This window comes from Rhinolophus ferrumequinum, chromosome X (genome assembly GCF_004115265.2).
Source record: "Rhinolophus ferrumequinum isolate MPI-CBG mRhiFer1 chromosome X, mRhiFer1_v1.p, whole genome shotgun sequence".
Classification (NCBI taxonomy): Eukaryota; Metazoa; Chordata; class Mammalia; order Chiroptera; family Rhinolophidae; genus Rhinolophus; species Rhinolophus ferrumequinum.
The window spans coordinates 111,288,627-111,309,309 of record NC_046284.1 but is presented as its reverse complement, the minus strand read 5'-3'; the positions used below and the strand labels follow the sequence as shown (position 1 = coordinate 111,309,309).

The 20,683-nt window shown below is 38.5% G+C and overlaps 1 protein-coding gene across 1 annotated transcript; it reads right to left on the bottom strand.

Annotated features, from left to right (window-relative positions):
- Positions 1 to 1,766: 1,766 nt before the first annotated feature.
- On the bottom strand, positions 1,767 to 19,430 carry EIF1AX (eukaryotic translation initiation factor 1A X-linked). Its single transcript, XM_033111991.1, has 7 exons — positions 19,180 to 19,430; positions 14,579 to 14,662; positions 12,337 to 12,440; positions 11,419 to 11,469; positions 9,219 to 9,300; positions 8,155 to 8,246; positions 1,767 to 5,455 (listed from the first exon to the last, which is right to left on the bottom strand). Exons 1-7 carry the CDS (start codon positions 19,193 to 19,195, stop codon positions 5,450 to 5,452), a joined length of 435 nt encoding a protein of 144 aa, XP_032967882.1. The 5' UTR covers positions 19,196 to 19,430; the 3' UTR covers positions 1,767 to 5,449.
- Positions 19,431 to 20,683: the final 1,253 nt, after the last annotated feature.

The window sequence follows — 20,683 nt, the reverse complement described above, 5'->3', positions numbered from 1 at the left end:
GCTCTTATGGTTATGCTTTAAGGTCTTTTTTTATGCAGGTATAAAAGGTCAAATTGTCAGAGGTTTATTGCCGCCCTTCAACTCCAGTGGAGTTGGGAGTCAAAGAGGAAAGGGAGAAACTCAAATTATAGCATCATGTAGTTAAAGAAAATAACAAAGATCAAAGAGATCTTATATTTCCCTAGTCCCAAGATAGTCTGTATTTTCCTCCATTAGTTTATAGATTTACCCTTAAAGCAATTTGTTTTCTGTATATGGTGGGAGATCCATTATTTACTTTGTAAAGTGTGGTTTCCCCAGCACCATCTATTAAGCAATCCTTTCCCGTGATCTTGAACCCACTTTTATCATGTATCAAATTCCCATATGTACATGGGCTTCATTCTGAGTTCTCCATTCTTTTTGTCTGTTATGGATTCTTTTTGTCTGTTATGGCATCTATTCTTTACAACTATGGATTACAGGTGTGACTTAATGTTAGTTCCTCCTTTTTAGAATTGCTAAAAATACATAATTTTCCTATGAATTTATTTTAGAATTAGTCTTTCTACCCCTCAATCCAGTGGGATTAATTGGAATCATGTTAAAGTCAATCAATTTGCGGAGAATTGGCATTTTTATAACGTCATACCATGTATGAACACAATGTCTATTTAATCCACATTTAAAAAATGACATTAATTTGCTGGCTTTTTTCTATTAGGTCAACTTCATAAAAATCTTATTGTGAAACTGTCATGCTAATGGTAGCAGGTACTAGTTTTCCAACCTTAATTTTCACTTGAAAGAACAAAATTTTATCACTGCCAACAAATACTATCTCGTTTCCCTTTAACAAGCTCATTTAATTCACTTTTGAGAAAATGTTGACACAAACACAAGTTTGAATACCCAGTTTGTCAGTTTTTCTTTCAAGTAAAAATGGTGTTCCATGAAAAGCAGTGGCTGGTTTAATTTGCAACACAACCACACAAGTGTTTTTGCTTGAGACAAATGTACTTTGTAGTTTGTAGAAGTTTTATGTAGCACTTCCTACTTTGTCACATGAAACATTAAAAAGACATGTACTCAACGATTGGATTTAATGAGACTAATAATTTGTGCTGCTTGTCAGGAACATTCTTAACTAAAATTGACTTTTAAAAAAAATTGTGAGTTTCTGTTTGCTTTTGGTAGATAACCTTTATCAAGTTAAGAAAAATGCCAATTATTCTTAGATTTCTAAGAGATATTTAAAATCATAAATACGCATTAAACTTTATCAAATTTGCAGTCCAGTGAATCAAATCAGCAATAGGACTTGACTCAGATTTTGTCCCAGTTTTTGATCTGCCATTATCAAGTTGTGAATTGAACGAAGTCTGAATTGGATTAGAAAAAGACTGGCTTTTTAAAAGTGAGCAAGTTGACCAGAAGACAAATACCTATTTCACCTATGTTATCTTTGCACATAACAAAGTAAGATCCGTTGAATGTAATTTTGGTAGTCTGAGGTCATTTCGGACACTGATTTGCCACTAGAAAATGTCATCTTCAGCACAGATGTGTAAACACATCACTCACTCAGAAAATGCAACCCCGTGTGAAGTTTGATTGAATAGATTCATCCAAATCAAACAACCAAAACCATAAATATAAAAGATAAAAACATCCATTTCCTTCATATAGCACAAGTTTTTTTTAAATCGGAATTTCAGAAGAGTCATGATTAAAACGTAGTTTAAAATGTCATAAACAGTTTGAAAAAGAATCAATTGCATACAGTGTTGAAAGTTATTTCGTATTTTATTTTCTAATTGCTGTATTTTGCATCTGATTTTTTTACATTAATTCCAAAAGATGGGAAACCTCCAAACCAGTCCATACTAATTAGCTTTCATGAATCTATAATAAAGGACGTAAAAGGACTAATATTAAAGACTTAAGAATGAAATATAATCAGAGCTACCAATGTTAATAACTATAAACTTTCTCTAAACAGAGAACAGTTGGTATTTTGCAAAACATCTTCAAAGTTCCATCTGTTAGTCTTACGCTGAATTAAATGAGGGTGGTAGCAATTATTTTAAATACCTTGTCAACATGAATATACAAATATATATTCTACACATTTTTTTAATTTTAGGAACCAAAGACAAGTAAAAGAAATGGTAAATAGAGAGTATAAAAGACGTGCATATTCTATCATACGCAGTCCTGGACATCAAGTGAGAAGCGGCGGACACTGCTCTAAGTGCATCATATGTATGAAAACATAAATTATCAACTCTCCCAACAACTCTGTGACTCAGAGAATCAGAGAATCACAGAGCACAGTTACTGTTCTCACCATCCCCATCTTACAGGTGAGGAGCCTGAAGCTCAGACAGGTGGGAGAAGGTGCCCACGGTCACCTGCAGAGTGGGGGCTGGGACAGGCCCCAGGCTCTTCACTCTTCATCACACTGCCTTGTAAATACCTGACAGCTGGGGGGAAGAGAGGATCCAGTCTAATACTCTCCAAATTCCTCGCTTCACTCTATACCTGAGAGGCTAGTGTCTTAGCACACTTGTAGTAAGTTTTAATTGTTTTGTTCTTTCCTGAATAGAAAGTATGGATAAAAAGGATGGTAGTTTAAGGTAAATCAAAAGCACAATCTGGTGTGCAAAAGCTCATGGGAATCCAAACAGTATACATGGAACTTCCCCTTCCTAAGCAGGATAAGATCTAAACATCTCATACCAATATAAACCTTTTTTATCTTTATGACAGTCAAGTAACATAAAGAACATCACTTTCATTCAGATACACTGTCAAGCCACAGTTAATACTAGATGTTGTTAAATCTATACAAAATACAAATACAAATAAAGCATAAATCCAGCTAGGTATTGTATTTGAAACATGCTTTTATCTATATGATTACTCAGTTGCTCTGAAGTCAATACTGACAGCAGTTTATACTTATTAAAGATGTTATTCAACATCCTATAATTTAATATTTACAAGATAGATGAGATTAAATTAAACTACGAGTCACAAAGAGTTTTGTAAGCAACTATATTTATAGCCATGATACCACAGATGTGGTGAGTAATCCAATGGCTATTCCTTAATAAAATACAAGAATTTTCATCATGCATAGTTTACGGGCACCTTAAGAGGCGGTCTCTTTAAGAGGCTGAATGTTCAAGAAAGATTCAACAGTCAAATAAATTTTGGCAAGTCTTTTTTTACACAAACACTTGGTTTGGTTATTTAGTCACCTTAGTAATACAACATATTTATACTATAACTGGAAGTGCAATAAGCACATGAAAAATGCAAGCCTATCAAAGTCATTAGTTATAACTACACCCTCTTAGTAGTAAGAACCATTATTTTTGGATTTCAAACATTTTATTTTCTTTCAGGGCACACCTTATAGCATTATATTTTAGGAATCAAAGAGTATAACCAAAAATCAAAAAAAAACCCCAAAAACAAAAAAAAAAACTTTTAAGGACCACTTCCACTCCTCATTTGAAATATAATCAAATTGATGAAACTACAATTTCCACATTAAAGACAAGTTAGTAAAATAATTTCTCCAAGTAGTATTGCATATGAGCTACATACAACTTTACCCCAATTAGTTTAATTATTATGATTTGAGATTTTTCCAGGATACAGCAGCACTGTATTGAGCTGTTACTACCAAGGGGAGAAAAGAATCACTGCGAACACCATGAATTCGGGCCATTGTTGTGATTTTTAAAGAATCTTTAGATCACCCATATTTATTAGAGGAGTTAAGTAGAAAAACTAATGTTTGAGTTGCACCACCCCTACTGTGAACTGTATCACGGACGCAGTTAAAACATTCTCAGTAAAACAATGTGGAAGGATGTAGCAAAACGGTTTCATGTGCAGAAGCCTAACGGTCGTAGGAGGTTGAGTACTAATGGAGATAATCACTAAGTCAATTCTTAGAGGCTGGTTTCTTGTGAATATTAAAAACCAGTCCATGGTCTGTCTCAGATGCATTCTACCTAAGTAAGTGTTCAGGAACGCCAAATAAGAAACATGAACCGCAACCGTCCACTTTTAATGTCTAATCTTTTGATTTAACAATGTTTTAAAGAACCTCAGATTTCGATTCCAGAGTTTGTACACTTAGGAAATTATACTAAGTGTGGGGTAAGACTTGCTTGTTGTTTGGAAGCCACGTGAAGTTTTATTCCCCTTGATAGTCCTTTTCATCACTGAAAAGTTCTCTGGAGTCCTGATGGATCTCTTCTTTTAAAGTTGCACACAATTTCAATGTGGCTAGTGAAGTCTAACTAGTCCAGCCCTTAATTTCATTTTACCAGTGTTGAAAACGAAAAAGTAAATAAGGGTCAATCTAAATTCCCACTAAGATACAAGCAAAAAAATCTGTACACACAATAAAATACATCCTAAACACAAAATAAGGGTATAATAATATACTCTGCAGCATGACATTGTCTTTATTATATTTCTCTGCTGTAGCTCTTCCATTCGGAAATTGGAAATCATCTTTTTATTAAGTTGTTATTCCCTCCTCTTTCCCTAGTTTAGGGATAGCTTGAACAAGGCTTAATTTGGACAAGTTGTTATGAAATTTCATTTACATATAATTTAAGTGTTTATAAAAATTGTAGCTTACATGTATATGACTTCTGAAATGACACAACAATCTTTTCTGTAAAAATATTCTACATCCATGCATATGATCAAAACAATCTTTTCTTGGTTGGAAAATTTCCTTCGCACAGTTAAGTAAAAACAAAAAAAGGTGACAGCTGTATCAGTATTTCCAATGTTAAGATAACTGGGTGCCACCTAGTGTTTGATATCTGCAATTACTAACCAATTCAAAATTGTTATTAAAACCCAGATTCAAAAAACTGCATTTTGGAAATTAATGCCTTTTTGTTGGTATGTTTGCTGGCAAAATAAGATCCTGAAAAGAATGTACCAAAATTAGTATAAAAATAGCCAAAGGCTACTTAAATATGAAAAACAGACCTAATCATTTGTGACTTCAAATGCAGATTTCTGCCTTCCTTAAATTTTAACAGAATCTCATGGGCACATCTAGGTAACTAGAAACACATAGAAATTCACTGTACAGTCAACTGGCTGGTCAAAACTAGGGCTTATCCATAATCTTCCTGGAAGTGGTCAAAGTAGGAAGGGTAATGATGCATCTTCTCTTCTTTTTAAAAATAGACGTGCTCTTTTTTTACCCATAAGCCCCATTACAACAAAAGAACAAAGTGGGCTTAACATTTCACTTAATTCAGCACTACCAGTTTTTAAAGAATTACCTTAGAAACTAATCATTCTGCTTTAACAAACTACACACAAATTAATGAAATTTCAATCTTCTTTAACAGGTCACAGTCAAAATCCAAATTGTTGAACAATCCTCAGAGAAATTGGAATGCAAAATGTTGAGTTCAGTTTAGATCTGAAAGGAAAAAGAACATCAGATCAAATGAAACACGAATTCTTATATTCTAGCAGTCTACCACAGAAGGGAGACTTGCACTCCCTTAGGCTACCTGGGAAATAAATTCAGTCTAAAGAGGAAATTCTGTACATCAGGCTTTTCTCAATTTTGGTCTGCTGCCAATAACTCGTCCCGATCTCCTTCGGAATGTAACATGTTACACTAACTGTTCTTAACAGTGTAGTGTCTCCTTCCTTCTGTGCTAGTGACTTTATTTTGAGGGTGGGAGCAGACACGGGGGAGCATTGTTTAAGAAAGGGAAAGGTGTGATACTGACCAAATTCACCTCCTCCAAGTCAACCTGGGTATAGGATGAAGGTCAGAACACCTATAAACCATCTAGAGAAACGTCTTTGGGGAAATAGGGTTCTCAGGTGATAAAGCAATCCTTACAAAATGTTCAAGATAAATCAAATTCCCTTAATAACCACTGTCTTTACCGTATTTTCCCTGCCAGCCTGCTGGGCCCAGTTCTGAGGAAGCATTGGCACAGATTCAGAAAATTTCTTTTTAGAAAAATCTGCCCTGTGTAGATCCTCAACTCATCACCTCTGTATGTGTGGCTTCATATTAAGGCGAGTTTCCTGATTAGGTTCTGAATTCCTAAAGAGGCCTTTTACCCCAGCTCAGCTGTAAAAATGTTTGGATCACGCCTTCATCTACAACATAATAGCTCCGTATCAGGTCCAAACCCCCCTTCTTTCACTCCCCCCCACACTCAGGTTCCAGCCGTTGTTTCTCAGTCTAGTTGTGTAGGACACAGCTCCCTGGCCCACGATGGTGTTATGAGCCTTGCGCTCCCCGCGGCTGAGGCAGTCAATCACCGGTCGTTGGTTGGACCCTCACAGCAGCTCACGGCAGCCCAGCTCCAGGGAGAGCTGTTGTTCACAATTTTAGCTGTAGAGGGTGCAGCTCACTGGCCCATGTGGGAATTGAACCGGCGACCTCGGCGTTAGGAGCACGGCGCTCCAACCACGTGAGCCACCGGGTTGGCCCCCATGTCAGGTTGTCACAGAATCGATAAATCTACTGTCAAAGTATCATTAACAGTTTAGTCACAAGAATCCTCTGGCTCAGGGTCTCCAAAGGGAGCAACATTAAAAAAAAATAATAGGGCCGGGTGGCTCAGGTGGTTGGAGCGCCGTGCTCCTAACGCCAAGATCGCCGGTTCGATTCCCACATGGGCCAGTGAGCTGCACCCTCTACAGCTAAGATTGTGAACAACAGCTCTTCCTGGAGCTGGGCTGCTGTGAGCAGCTGCCGGAGCGAGCCACCGGAGTATATTAGAGGCCAATTGACAGGTGACTGACTGCCTCAGCTGGGGGGGAGCGCAAGGCTCCTAGTACCAGCATGGGCCAGGGAGCTGTGTGCTACACAAACTAGACTAAGAAACAACAGCTTGAACCGGAGTGTGTGTAGGGGGTGGAAGGGGAGGCAGAAGAAGGGGGGAAAAAATAGAATGACATATTTATTTATCCTTTTTCATTTTGTATTTTAGCGTATGCTTTAAAATGTACATAGCATTAGTGGAGTGGTACTATATGTTTAAAAATTCATAAATGCACATACACATTGTAAGTATGTACTCCAATTTTCTTTAGTTCATGATGAGAATATTCTAAATGGTTTAGAGATGCATCAAAATAGAAGATGGATAGATGGGAGAATAAAGGTAGAGACAGATTTGTGATAAATCATGTATAGGAAAGTGTTAATTGTAGAATCTCAGTGGTGGGTGCCACTTGTGATGCCTAATTCAGACTTTCCCAAGACCAGTCTTTGTATTTTTGAAAAGTTCTGGTTATTCTGTTGCACAACCTTGGTCAGGAACAACTGCTCTAGGTATATGAAAATTTCATCTTTGAATCAAATCAAACACTAATATTATTATTTTTAGTCTTATCTACACAGGTGGCTTCTAAACTACATTTTTATTTAAAGGGGGTTGAAAAGAAGAGCCCAAACTGCATTTAAGAGTAATGTACAATACCACCCAATCATTAAATAATTTATATTGCCAAAAACTAAGTTTGAATTTTATTTAAATATTGTACAAACAGAAAGCAATGAGACATTTACTCTTATGAGCGTGAATCACTGCTTTGCTGTTAGGAAAAACAACACATTTTCCTCAAAATAAACACACTAACTCCAAACCAAGAGTTTGCCAATAGTGCATATCCAACAGATAAAGTAACAGAATGGCAAAAGGTCTCGATTTTAACAAAGCTTTTAATGTATGTTGTAATTTCAACATTTATCAAGCAGGTTCAAACAAGATTCTTCTAACATACCAGTATTTTAATTGAGAAAGCATGTTTCTTTGATAAGATCTTATATTTCTTACAACTAAATTTCTTAATAGCTATCTCTTTAGACACTCAATTAAACAAGTTATGCTTCCAATGTCTAGCATTCATATTGCCAAAGCAAATATTGGTATTTTTAGGAAATGTTGAAAAAGATTATATGAATTTTCAAAGAATAAACAGTTTGACTAGTTGTCTACTGAGTATTTTAATTCATAGCCAAGTCTTGAAATGTACCCTTATTTAAGTGTTCAACATTCTTAGATTAAAGAAGTTAGGGGAAAGAGCTAGTTTCTTTGGGGATAATTCACAAATAAATTTCGAAAAACACAAGGTGCATCTACTTACATCATCAATGTCTTCATCATCATCTCCAATGTCATCAAACTGGATTTCGTCATCATCTCCAGGACCAAATGTATCAGTTTCATTGATTTTAGCTAAGGAAACAATAGCAAATATATACTATAACCAAGATGTTATTAAAATAACTGCCCACTGAAGAAGTAGTCTGATAACAAATGTTGAACTATGAAAGGAGACTCTTACAAGTCAAACTTTTAAATTAACTAAATCTAAGTTTTATTATCAGAAAGACCCTTTTCCCTTCTACTTAACAACCCTACTATACAGAACGGTATTTTATACAACATAGTGTCTGACAAATTCCTTGCTAAATCAAGATGGAAAAGTACCTGTGTTATAATTTTTTTTGTTTACAAAGGTTTTGTTAGTAAAACAGGCTAATCACGTAAATTCTAAAGCTATTACAACTTCCAGTTATACTTTAAAAACGATTCCAGTACACGCTAACAATTCACCAATCATCAGACAGACTCATCAATCAGAAAGATTTGGTCAAATCATGTGATCCCTAAGCAACGAAAATGAACCAGGAGGTGCTAGTCCTATTCTCAAATATATTAGTATTTCCTAGATTGGAAATGCCAAGTCATTAATTTCAGCAGGATTTTCATGCTTATTTTGTTTTCACAATATACAACAGAGCCAAAAAATTAAGTAACTGCCAAGTGAAAAATGTAGGCTTACAAAATAGTATGTAAAGCATACTTGCCTTTTGATGAAGTTATAAAGGACTTGTTTTACTTAAATTTTCTGCTTCAGAATGCATAAATTTTGTATTGGGTGAGGAAATAAAGAATGTTAGCTTAAAAAAAAAAATCCTATGGGGGAGCATTTGAGGTCTTGCTCCCCGGCAATGTTGTCAGTTTGGCTCAAATAAACTCTTATAAAAATTCTCTAAAAACAAAAAACAAACAAAAAATCCTATGGGATCTATGATACTAGGGTAACACAAAAGTAAATATGCAAAACCCACAAAATTCTACCCACATTCCTTCACCTAAATACCACCAGGTAATAACACCATAACATAAAAACTCAGACATTACCATGCTCTGGAAGCTCGCCATATGCCTTCAGACTTCTCGCTTCATCTGCATTGTATTTTAAAATTACATCAGCTTTATTATCCTTGAAAAGAGATAAATAACTTTTAGAACTAATTATGCCAAAATATTATGTTAATTCATAAATTACTTTCAAACTGGATAAAAAATTAGATCTCGCTGTTCCATTACAAACTCTTCCTTTTTAACAATTTTAAAGTTTTCTCCTACCCTCTAAAAAACATCTTCGGGTTTAACCCAGCATGAAGAAGCGTGCATGCATAAATGAAAAATGATCAACAAACTCAGGGAAGATATTTACAGATCTCACTTTAATAAGAGTAGAACTGTGCACATCCAATCTTTTACATTATTTACTGTTACCTTTTGATTACTAATTTTTTGAAATACAAAAATTCCCTGAGGCCATAATTTACAAGGTGACTAAACACTCTAATTAAAAAATTGAGACCAGTATAATGACCTAAGGAAATTAATACACCTTTCTATATACCAGTGGTTCTTAGGGTAGGATAGATCAGAATCTTCTATGGAGCTTTTACACCTCCTCAAGACAGATTAGTAGAAGTGAAGCCATGAATTTGTATTTTTAAAAGCTCTTTGGGTGTTTCTGATACAAATACCCCACTGAAAACTACTGCCTTGGAACGTTCACACTTCCCCATTTGAAAAGAATCTGACTCAGTTAAGGAAGAAAAAAAGAGTTGAAGATGATTGTTTCAAGGTCAATGAAAATAATCACAGGGATGCAAGGGCAGTGTGATTCAAACCAGCACTTCTGAAACTGATGTATATAGAAGCCGAGGGGGGATCTTGTTAAAATGCATGTTCTAATATAGGAGGCCTGGGATGGGGTCCAAGAATCTGCATTTCTACGTAACAAGTTCCTAAACAGCCAGTGATGCCACTGGTCCCTGCCTGCGTGGGTCACCCTGTAAGTGGCAGGGGCACAGAAGGATCACGGGAGATTAAGAATCAGAAAAGTTGGTCCTGGCTGTCATTTTATGGTCAGAATGTTAACAACTTTTGGAACCTTCCTTGGTTTCCCTAATCTGTCAAACAGGGAACTAATTATTCTTCCTACTTCTGGGGTTCTTTTTAAGATCAAAAGAAGAAAATGGACATTAAAATGATATGAATTGAAAGCAGGCTTTCTAAACCTCAGCACTGCTGATATTTTGGCCTGGATAATTCTCTGTTGTAGGGACTATCCTAAGCATTCTAGAATGTTCAGCAGCACCCCTGCTCTCTATTCACTAGAAGCCAGGAGCACTGTCCTCCTCCCTCAGTTGTGACAACCAGAAATGTCTCCAGACACTGCCAAATGTGTCCTGAAGGACAAAAAAAACCGTCCATGGTTAAGAACCATGGTTAAGAACCACTGATTTAAAGTAAAGATTGTAATTCTTTATTTTGGTATATTAAAAAAATATATATATCAAAGTATGACCAAGGTTATAAAAATAGAAACATTCTATCAATCACAATGTGATTAAACACATGGTGATGAGTCGCGACAGGTGGAAACCAAATGGACCTCACAGACCCATAGAGTCTCCAGGTTGAGATCGTGAGGGGCATGCACCATTTTCCTGCCTAACTGCTCATCTAAATTTAGAGCACATACTTATACCATGGTTTGTACTGCAACTACTCATCTTATTCTCCCCACTACTGGGCCATAAGCATTTTGTAGGATAGGAGCTTGACTCATTCAGCTGTATCCCCTTGAGTAATGGCTTCCAGATTTTGATTTCAAGACGTATAAATTAAAAAAAAAAACTGGGGTGGAAAGTTCAACATAAGATTACATATTTATTTTGCTAACTAAGAACACTAACAAAAACCACCACTACATAATATTGCTTATTCTAAAAAAGGGAACTTTTTAAATATCAAAAAAGGCAAAAGGACCATTTACCTTCATGAAAAATGCACATGGCCTGTGTTTCTTCTACAGAGAAAATGTGAACTGCACAGACTGGCATTTGGGAACCATAATCCCTGGGGTACCTAGCGCAATGGCTCAGACACAACTAGCCCTTACAAAATGTTTGTTGATGTAATGGTGAGCAGCATACTGGGCTGGAATTCGTTAAACATAGTTACGACTTATGTTCTAAACATTAATGACTTATCAAAATCAAGCAAGTAAACAATTAAAAGTTAATTCTGTTTTTACCTGGTAGTCTCGCAGACCAACCAATATAATGTCTGAGGTATTTATCCAAACCTATAAAAGAAATAAAAATAAACAATCAAGAGCAACACTGAATCAGCATTCCCATAAAATACCAACTGTGGGTGAAGCACCTATATTTAGAAGTAGGGGGGAAAAAAAAACATAGCAAGCAGCTGCGCCTGTTTCAAATTTCCAGTAATTTGGAATGTTAAAAAAACAATCTTATTTAACTATTTGATATCTGACAGTTTAGTAATTGCAAAGGGATGATAATTAGTTCAGAAATTAAGGGGTTTTCAACAGTGAACCACTCCAAGTGGTTAGTTATCCATCCATTAGAAAAATAGAAAATTAGAAATGTGGCTTTACCTCCCTCCCTTCTCTTCTTCCACCCACCCACCCACCCACACACACAGCTGGCAAAACCCCTTTAGTTTGGTAACAGAAGAATTAACCAATTTTTTTTAAAAAATCGCAAAATCAGAGTTGGAGGGACTTTTAACTAATCTGATTAATAAATCTGCCTGAACACCTACTGTGATTGGAAATTTGTCATTACTTTCCAAGGTAGCCTTCTCATGATCACAATTCAGGAAATTTAACATTAATATAACACTTAATACCACCCCCAGCCTTTTTTTTCCCTTCCTGACACTAACAATGTATTAAGAGCCAAGCCATTTGTTTTGCAGTGTGTCCCTCAGTTTGGATTTATTCACTGTTTTCTCATGAATAGATTCAGGTTAAACATTTTTGGCAGGGATGTAACATAGGTGGTGCAGATCAATCTTTAAACAGCATCTGTAAATCACTGTTCCACTGAACTCTTTTGAGAATTTACATCCTTAGCTCACAAAACTATAGAGCCATCCCTCCATCACAATTTTATATTGAACTAAAATTAATCTCCACACCTACCTTTTTTCTCAATTTCCCTCTGATGTGACACAACCTCTTTACACCATCAAAACACATCGCTTCTAAACGTCCATTTCCCAACATTTTGATGACTTGAGCATACTCTGGGGGAGAGAAAAGGAAAGGGTCTAAGACATTGTTCAACTTTTGATAAAAGCAACTTAAAAGGCCACATAAAATTGACATGGGTGTACTGGTTGGGAATAAATATATGCAATAAAATAAATGCAAGGGAGTGATAAATCCCAAGCTAGTTAATAGCTGAGCCAAAACCAAACTCTGTAATGCCATTTCCACCATGTTTTCTCGCAAATAAGACCTTGCCGGACAATCAGCTCTAATGCGTCTTTTGGAGCAAAAATTAATATAAGACCCGGTATCTCATATCATATCATATATCATATATCATATCACATCATATCGTACCCGGCCTTATATTACAGAAAAATAAGACCGGGTCTTACATTAATTTTTGCTCCAAAAGATGCATTAGAGCTGATTGTCCGGCTAGGTCTTATTTTTGGGGAAACACAGTACAAGCTATCTCTGCTATCAGAAATGTTTTAATTATATACTCATTTTGAGGAAGTAGACTGACTACTGTCTTCATAACTATGCTTATTTCTGGAGATGAAGGTGGCTTGTCCCAAAATGTACACTATACCTCCTCAAACTCTCACATTTGAATCCTTGGCCAACTGTGGATTTTCTTTCCCTCAGAACCTTTAGAGGCAAATCTCAACACAATATTTGGTATATTTGCCAAATAAAAGTAACTTAACATTAATAATGTCTTTCTTAAATTAGAACATCTTAGCAATTATTGTTAAGTTTTTATCAAGCCAGAAAGATGTTCTCAGCAAAATGCCGAACTTTTAATTAAAATCTTTCCAAAGGGGTACCCAGGAAGCCACCTGCTTTCACTGCCATCGGAAAAACTGAGGAGATAGTGAGCATTAGCTTGCACATGGGCCTGTCTCTTCTGTCATTACATCACTTTGGAACCTTGAGCTTGCTCAAGTTGTACATCAGACTAACCCCCAAAGATACCCACTAATTGGTAAATACACTGAGATGTAACTTGGAAAGGCTCGACTGAGGGGCTGACACATGGAAGCGAGTTCCTCAGACTACAGAGAACCCAGCACCAACATGGTTGGTGAATTCAAAGGCAGCCTCTCTTCCAAAGTGGGGACAAAATATAAAAAAGAAAAAGTAGCGGTGGTCAAAATTAAGTCAACTGCTAATGGAAACTAGAATGGCTAAGGCTAAGAAATTAAAAGGTCTTTCAGCCAGAAAACGTTTCATTTTTTTAGTGGCTTCTCAGTATGGCATGAACAAATCCACCACAGTTTTATAAAAAGACAATAAAAACTGTTAAAAAAAAGTGCTGAAAATTGGGATATTGGAAAATTCTGAATATGGGCTATATACACTAGATATATAATATATTCATGTTAAATTACTTGAGTGCTCTGCTGTAATTATGTAAGAGACTATACTTGTTCTTAGAAAACACATGATGAAGTATTATTATAATAAGGGAAAAATTGTGATGTCTCCAACTAACTTTCAAATGGTTCAGGAAAAAGAAACATACTCATGAGCCCAGATATACGGTTTAAGGGAGTTCACTGTACTAAATACCGCAACCTTTCTGAAGGTTTGAAATTACTCAAAATAAAAATATGGGAAACCTGTGTTGGTCTAGCACTCACAAAATCTTAATCGGATTGAAAAGGTCAGTCAACAGTTTAGTTTCATTTTATTATGTTTTATGAAATTATATGCTAACGGCACTGGAGAAGTGAGGAAAGGGCTTCAGATTCACCTCTCAAGTACCCACCCGTCTACTGAACAAACTATCATACTAAATGGATAGCACCATTTACTATCAAAGTCGGTCTACTAAATCATGGAATTGTCAACCATTGCTTTTGAGGCTTAATTCCCTCTGAACTGCACAATTCACTTAGTTATGAGTGTTCATGCAAAATAATGAAAGCTACGTGTTTACAAAAATGCTACCAAACTTCAACGCAGACTCAGTATACCAAGAAATGATTACCAAAAGAGAGTCTCTGGAGAAGTACGGGGAATGAGAAATGGAGAAGAGCAAAATAGGGACACGCGATCTTTTGCTCAGGATTATGAATAGTATCTTTTATGTTTATAAATTAAAATTCCATATTTAAAAAAGAAAACTATTACTACAAGAAACCTAACTTACAAATACACTTACCTTGTCCATCTTCTTTGAACACCAGCTCTCTTTTTTCAGATTCATTCTCATTCTTACCCCTACGTCTATTTTTACCTCCTTTACCTAATAGTTTTAAAGAAAGAGAAAGATGTTAATTATCTGCACAACAGTAGGAAAAGAAACGAAATTAAAGCTTTCAAAAAGATTTGTTTAAAAATCACTTAATTAAAAAATTCACCTAATTTGGTCACACAATCACATGAATTTACAATCTCCATATTAAGTGAGTTCCTCAGACTACATATTGTCACTCCCCTATCCTTCTTGGAAATTCCTTTTGGAATATTTCTGATATAAAATGTACAGAAACAAATCAAAAGCAGATATTATAGAAAAGTATATAGATCCCTTTCTGAGGACACCTGCGTTCAGGAGAATGCAGATGAGTACATGGAGGTTCAGTGTACTAGTCTACTTTTGTATATATTCAAAAATGTCCCTCATGTAAGTTTAAAAAAAAATAGAGCAAGGTGAAGACCATAAAGCCACCACTGGTGTAAAAAAAAAAAAAAGAAATTCATATTTGCTTATATATATTAATACGTAAAATAACTCTGAAAGGGCATATAAAAAAATTAAGTGACTGCCTGTGAGAAAGAGAAGTAGGTGGCAATGGGACAGACACATTTAGGAAAATATTTCCCTTTTTATACTTTTTGAAATTTGAATCATAAACACATTTACTATTCAAACATTTTTAATAAAAAGTACTTCAACAAAAAGCAGAGGTGTGACATGATCCTCTGAGTGGAAAAACTGGTAAGAAGGTTACTGTCCTTATCACTCATCCAATGGAGCAGGCCGAATGTAGCCATGAAGCGGAAAGGACCTTGGAAGTAACCAACACGTCCTTCCTTCAGGAGGTGGGTGGATAAACTGTGCCATGTCCATACAATGGAATATTATTCAGAGGAATAATAAGAGGACTATTTCTGAGACGGAAACAAGAGAATTGTTACCAGATGTACAAAGAGGGAGGAGTAAAGGATACATGGAGCTGTCACAAAAACTTCTCAGGATCTGTTTCAGCCTCTGTAAAACCACGGACTCAGAACAGAAGATCCAAATACCTACATTTAGGATTCCAGAACTCTTTTATCTACTGGTGTCCTTAAAAATCTGTCCTTCTCCCTCCCCGCTTGCTTTTCATACTTTCAATATTGACACTGCTCAATTTTCAACTCTCCTTTTTCTGACGTTTAAAAGGGCCACGTGCATCATTCTCGACCTTTCCTGAGCTCCCCTTCATTACGCCTATCCCTTTGAGCTGCATGAAGTCCCCTCTTCTGCTCACTCCCTTTCCAAGGAAATTTATTTTTCTCTCACCTATCACTTCTATGCTCGTAATTTTACATCTCAGTCCACTATTTCAACTAAGCCTTGGTCTCATATTTCTAATGGCTCAGTACATTTCCAGTAAAGGAGCTACTATCACCTTAAGTTCAATTTTATTCAAAACTCAATTTACTTTCTTTTACAAAACTGGTCCTTAATCAATACCCTCGTTTCTGTTAGTGGTAACATAACTACCTTCAAGAATGTAAGTCTCTCAACCCATAAACATGAACACCAATCTACCTCTCAACACTTCTACCACCTCATGCTTCAATCCAAGTAGACTTACTTCTCACTGGCCCAGGAAACTGGCCCCTAACAAGCCTATGCCTATGAGATTTTGTCTTTATTTCACAAGAAATAATGATCTTCGAAAGCTTAAGTGATTTATTCGAGGCTGTACCACGTGAAGTGAGATCTAGGATGTGAGACCCCAGTGACTATGTTCTTAACCACCATGCAATGCCACGCATTTACTTGCCACAATCACTCTATGTGGCACTAATTGTTATTTATCCCGTTTATCAGCGAGTTCATTCAAGCTCAGAGAAGTAACTCACTTACCATTAGTCAGCGAGTGGGGGTGACCAGATTCAAATGTAATCTCTGTGTTCCTGGCTCTCACATTAGGATATCTATCTCTCCACAGCATTTTGTTACCATTCCAGAACATAAACCACATTGGCAACCATTTCCAAAAGGTGGGAGAAAGGCTGTAAGTGATAGTGACACTAAGGGACTCATGGGAAGAGCCTGGAAGCTGCAAAAATTCACAGGCCAAATAGAATAAAGAATGTGCACGTGGCCACTGTGAAGAGACACTTACCCTGTCCTGGGGCAGGCTCAGAATGCTCCTTGCTATTGCGAGGTGGCCCTCTATAATTTCCTGTCCCACCCAGAGCCCTCAGACTTCAGATTTTGAGGCATTCTTAAGGCACATCAAAGCTAATTTCCTAGGAAAAGTGTCTTCTGCTTCAAGCCATTAATCATGCCAGACCTTCAGACCAGAGTGAAAGCTCCATTAGCACAAGGATCAGACCTGTTTACTGAGTTATATACCGGAGTTGGCAATTATTTGAATGAGTCAGTCAAGAGTAGTCCATACATTCCTCCAGGAGTGGCAATTTAAAAATCAAAGATAGTAACTTCCTCAAAGTGTGAGAGCACCTTACCCCAAATGCTCTTCTGAGTGGGCCAAAGGATAACCTTTTTCCTGAGGTAATAAGCTGACAGAATCTAGAGGAAATAGGCTGAAAATCTGTCCAAAGCCAAGTCTTTCGACACACAGTTCATGGCAATATATATCCTTACTTGCATGACCACCACTACCAGGGCTTCTGCCTTTTCCAGTGAAGAAAAACAAAAACATAAATTTATTTCTACATTAAACCTCGTCTCATCAAATTCCGTTCAAAAGTACTGTCTCTGTAAGTAAAATAATTAAGATGACAGATTGGTTTTACATGCATAGGAATGATAAATACTAAATTCAGAATGGTGGTTACCTCCAGAAAGAGAGGAAGAGGAATGGGGAGGGGGACACAGAGGATTTAAACTGAATCTGTGCTGTAATTCTCAAGTCCAGAGTAATGGATTCCCAGGTGTTCACAGCATTATCTGTCATTTTTGTATGCCTCAAATGTTATTTTACAAAAGAGTCATTCTTTTCAATTTACCTGAATCAACCATACCTTGACCACCCCATTTTATTGCCACGTAATGAACTTTAAAGGAGGCCAGTGAACTAGATGTGATTTAATACAGAAGTCCTGTCCCCTGTTCCCCTCAAGGGGAAGCTATTATTCACTTAAGGGTGGAGTCAACAGAGGAAGGTGACTGAACCCAACAAATATTTATTGAGCATCTACTAAGTGTCAAGTGCTAGCAATCCAATGTAATTAAGACAGATACTATTACTGCCCTTTAGAGCTTACAGTCTAGTTAGGGAACTGGAAATCTCATCGCTAGAAATGAAAGTGAGAATAAGATAAATATTGAAGCAATCCAGTTACCATCTGAAGGAATAAAGGATTATATAGTTTACAAGAAAACTGTGAGTTTTAAAGCCCTACTTTATCACCCTGTCTTTCCCAGAAATAGCAGTAAAACCCTTGCTACAAAAAGGGTCTACAAGTTAGATTTCTAAAGGCAGTAAGCCGGAGTGCCCTGAGGGAACTGCAACCAAGTATCTGGAGGGGTAAAATGAGTAGTGACAGCTACAGAGGAAATGAGGCAGAATCCCTGGAGCCAGCTGTTTAGTAGAAGAGAGCAGAAGTAGGCTGGTGTCAGGGCAGGGGGTCTCAGGATGAATAATCAAAGGAAACTGCTTGTGGGTTGTGAAATATGCTCTTCTCCTGTCAGAAATTCGATGGGTTTTTTTTCCGAGTTTCTACTGGAATAATTTCCTTTGCGATCATAAGGATACTTGAAAAGCAGAAACATCTTCAAGTCTAAAAAAGGGAGAATTTCTTTAGGGCTGTTTCACCTAGATTAGGCCTTCCATTTTGGACATTTCAAATAAACTTATCCTCAAGTCTGATAATTTATGAACGTTCAGCTTCAGAATGGAGGGAACTTAAAAGGTCTTTACTACCACCACCATACATGATCTATGTAGCAAAAGTAGAAAACTCGGCTAAATATGGAACAAATGTTCTGGGGGAAAAAAGTTAAACCCCATAAAGGGATGGCGAAGAGTACATCTCTAGAGAAAAACCTTAAAAATGCATAAAGGTTTCATCCACTGCTTACAAGAGCGAAGGGGCAGTCTCAACAATATTCAACAACTGTCCATAAAGAAACCCACGCAGAAGTGCCTGATGGTCACTAACGCCAAGTACCACCCTCTGAAAGTAAAGAACTGATTCCAGGGTTTAACTCCCCTTGCCCGGGAAGGCCCAAGGCGCCCATCTGCGAAGCCAAGACCGCCCCGGAGGAGGTCTCCCCACGGGTCCCTATGGCGCTGCGGTCAGCCTGGCGCGAATCAGGAGCAAAAGCCCACATTCTCCCGCAGGAGGCCCTACAAAAATGGCGTCGGCTCCACCCCAATGTGACCAAATTAAAAGGCAGGAGTAACTTCCCAGCTCCTCTCCGGAGCCCAGAATCACGTCCGGATCGCCCAGCCGCCTGCAGGCAGGGCGAAGAGGAAGGTCACTGCGGCCTATGCTATCCCGAGGCCGTAGGCAGCGCCCGGGGAGCCCAGCCGAGCGCAGTCGTGGTCCCGCGCGTGGTCCAGGCGGCATTACCTTTATTCTTGGGCATGGCGGAGCCGGCGGTCTCGCGTTGTCTCCGACTCCTATCGGGGCGGCTGCGGCGGCAGCGGTGGTGGCGATTCCCGCAAGGGGCGCGAGGAGCGACGCGTGGGACCGCGCAGTACCAAGTAGGCGCGAGAGGCCGGGTGGCGTGCGCAGCAGAGTCTCGAGACCGAGTTCTTCCGAGATCCGCTTGCGCCCACGCTCGGCCGCAGCAAATGGCGTCGCGGCTGCTTGCGTCGCTTGTCCACGCCTCCCAACGCCACCTGCTCCCGCCCCCTGCGCCCGCCCCCTGCGCCCGCCCCCTGCGCCCGCCCCCTGTGCCCGCCCCCTGCGCCCGCCCCCTGCGCCCGCCCCCTGTGCCCGCCCCCCCGCCCCCCGCCCCCCTGCCCCCGCCCCCGCGCTACTACGCAGGCGTAGCCGACTGCCCCCTAGTGTTAAATCAGAGGAACAGCTCCCCGAGCGTTCCCTGAAGTTCAAAGAATACACGGGGGCGGGGCCGTGAGCATACAGGAGGCGGAGGGAGGGAGGGAATGAGGGAGGGAGGTATGGGGCGGGGCCCAAGCATCATAGTAAAGGATGGATTCAGGTAGCGCCCGCTGCTGGCCGACATCAGACCTGCGGGGCTTTGTGACAAACTAGCCGCTCTGGGTTTGAGCAGCGGACTCATCAATTCTGACTTCACATCTCAGTTTTAACTGGGCCCTTTCACCCGAGCTACCAGGTTGGGAGTCTGTGGGGAAGGGCAAGGCTTTCCTATCATTCCCGTTGCCAAAGCATAATATTTGCACGACGCTTCAGTGTTATGGGCTGAATTGTGCACTCCCAAAACTCATATGTTGAGTTCCTAACCCCTAATATCTTAAAATGTGACTGTATATGGAGAAAGGGTCTTTAAAGAGATAATTAAGTTGAAATGAGGTCATTACTCTGAGCCCTAATCCAATGTGATTGGTGTTCTTATAAAAAGAGGAGATTAGGAATCAGGCATGGGGGAGGGGACCTCCACAGGAACAAGAAAGTGATTACCTACAAGCCAACAAGAGGCCTCAGAAGAAACTAACACTTAAACCAACTTAATCTCAGACTTCTAGCCTCCAGAACTGTGTGAAAACAAATTTTTGTTGTTTAAGCCACCCAGTCTGTAGTAGTTTGTTATGGTAGTCCCAGAAAACTAATACAGCTGACTATGCAGGACGAATAGCTTCACTTTTAAGTAAGCTTTTAAGTAAGCTCATTTTAAATAAGTCACCTTCCTGCAAACATTTGGGTTTCAACATTATCGCTCTAGGGAAATGGACACACCTAAGTGACAGAGGAATAAAGTACAATTGTCGAACACAGCGGTTCTCTACTAGGGACATTTGACAGTGTCCAGAGATATTTCTGGTTGTCACAACTGGGTATGGAGGGCAAGGCAGCTGGCATCTAGTAGGCAGAGGCCAGGGATGCTGCTAATCATCCTTCAATGCACTGTAAGGACCCCCCACCCCCAAAA

Excerpts from the sequence above, each read along its gene's own strand:
- EIF1AX (XM_033111991.1), bottom strand. Across the intron at positions 12,441-14,578 it reads GTTCAAAGAAGATGGACAAG|AGTATGCTCAAGTCATCAAA; the intron begins GTAAGTGTATTT and ends TCTCTCCCCCAG. Across the intron at positions 9,301-11,418 it reads TTGGTCTGCGAGACTACCAG|GATAATAAAGCTGATGTAAT; the intron begins GTAAAAACAGAA and ends TCTCTTTTCAAG.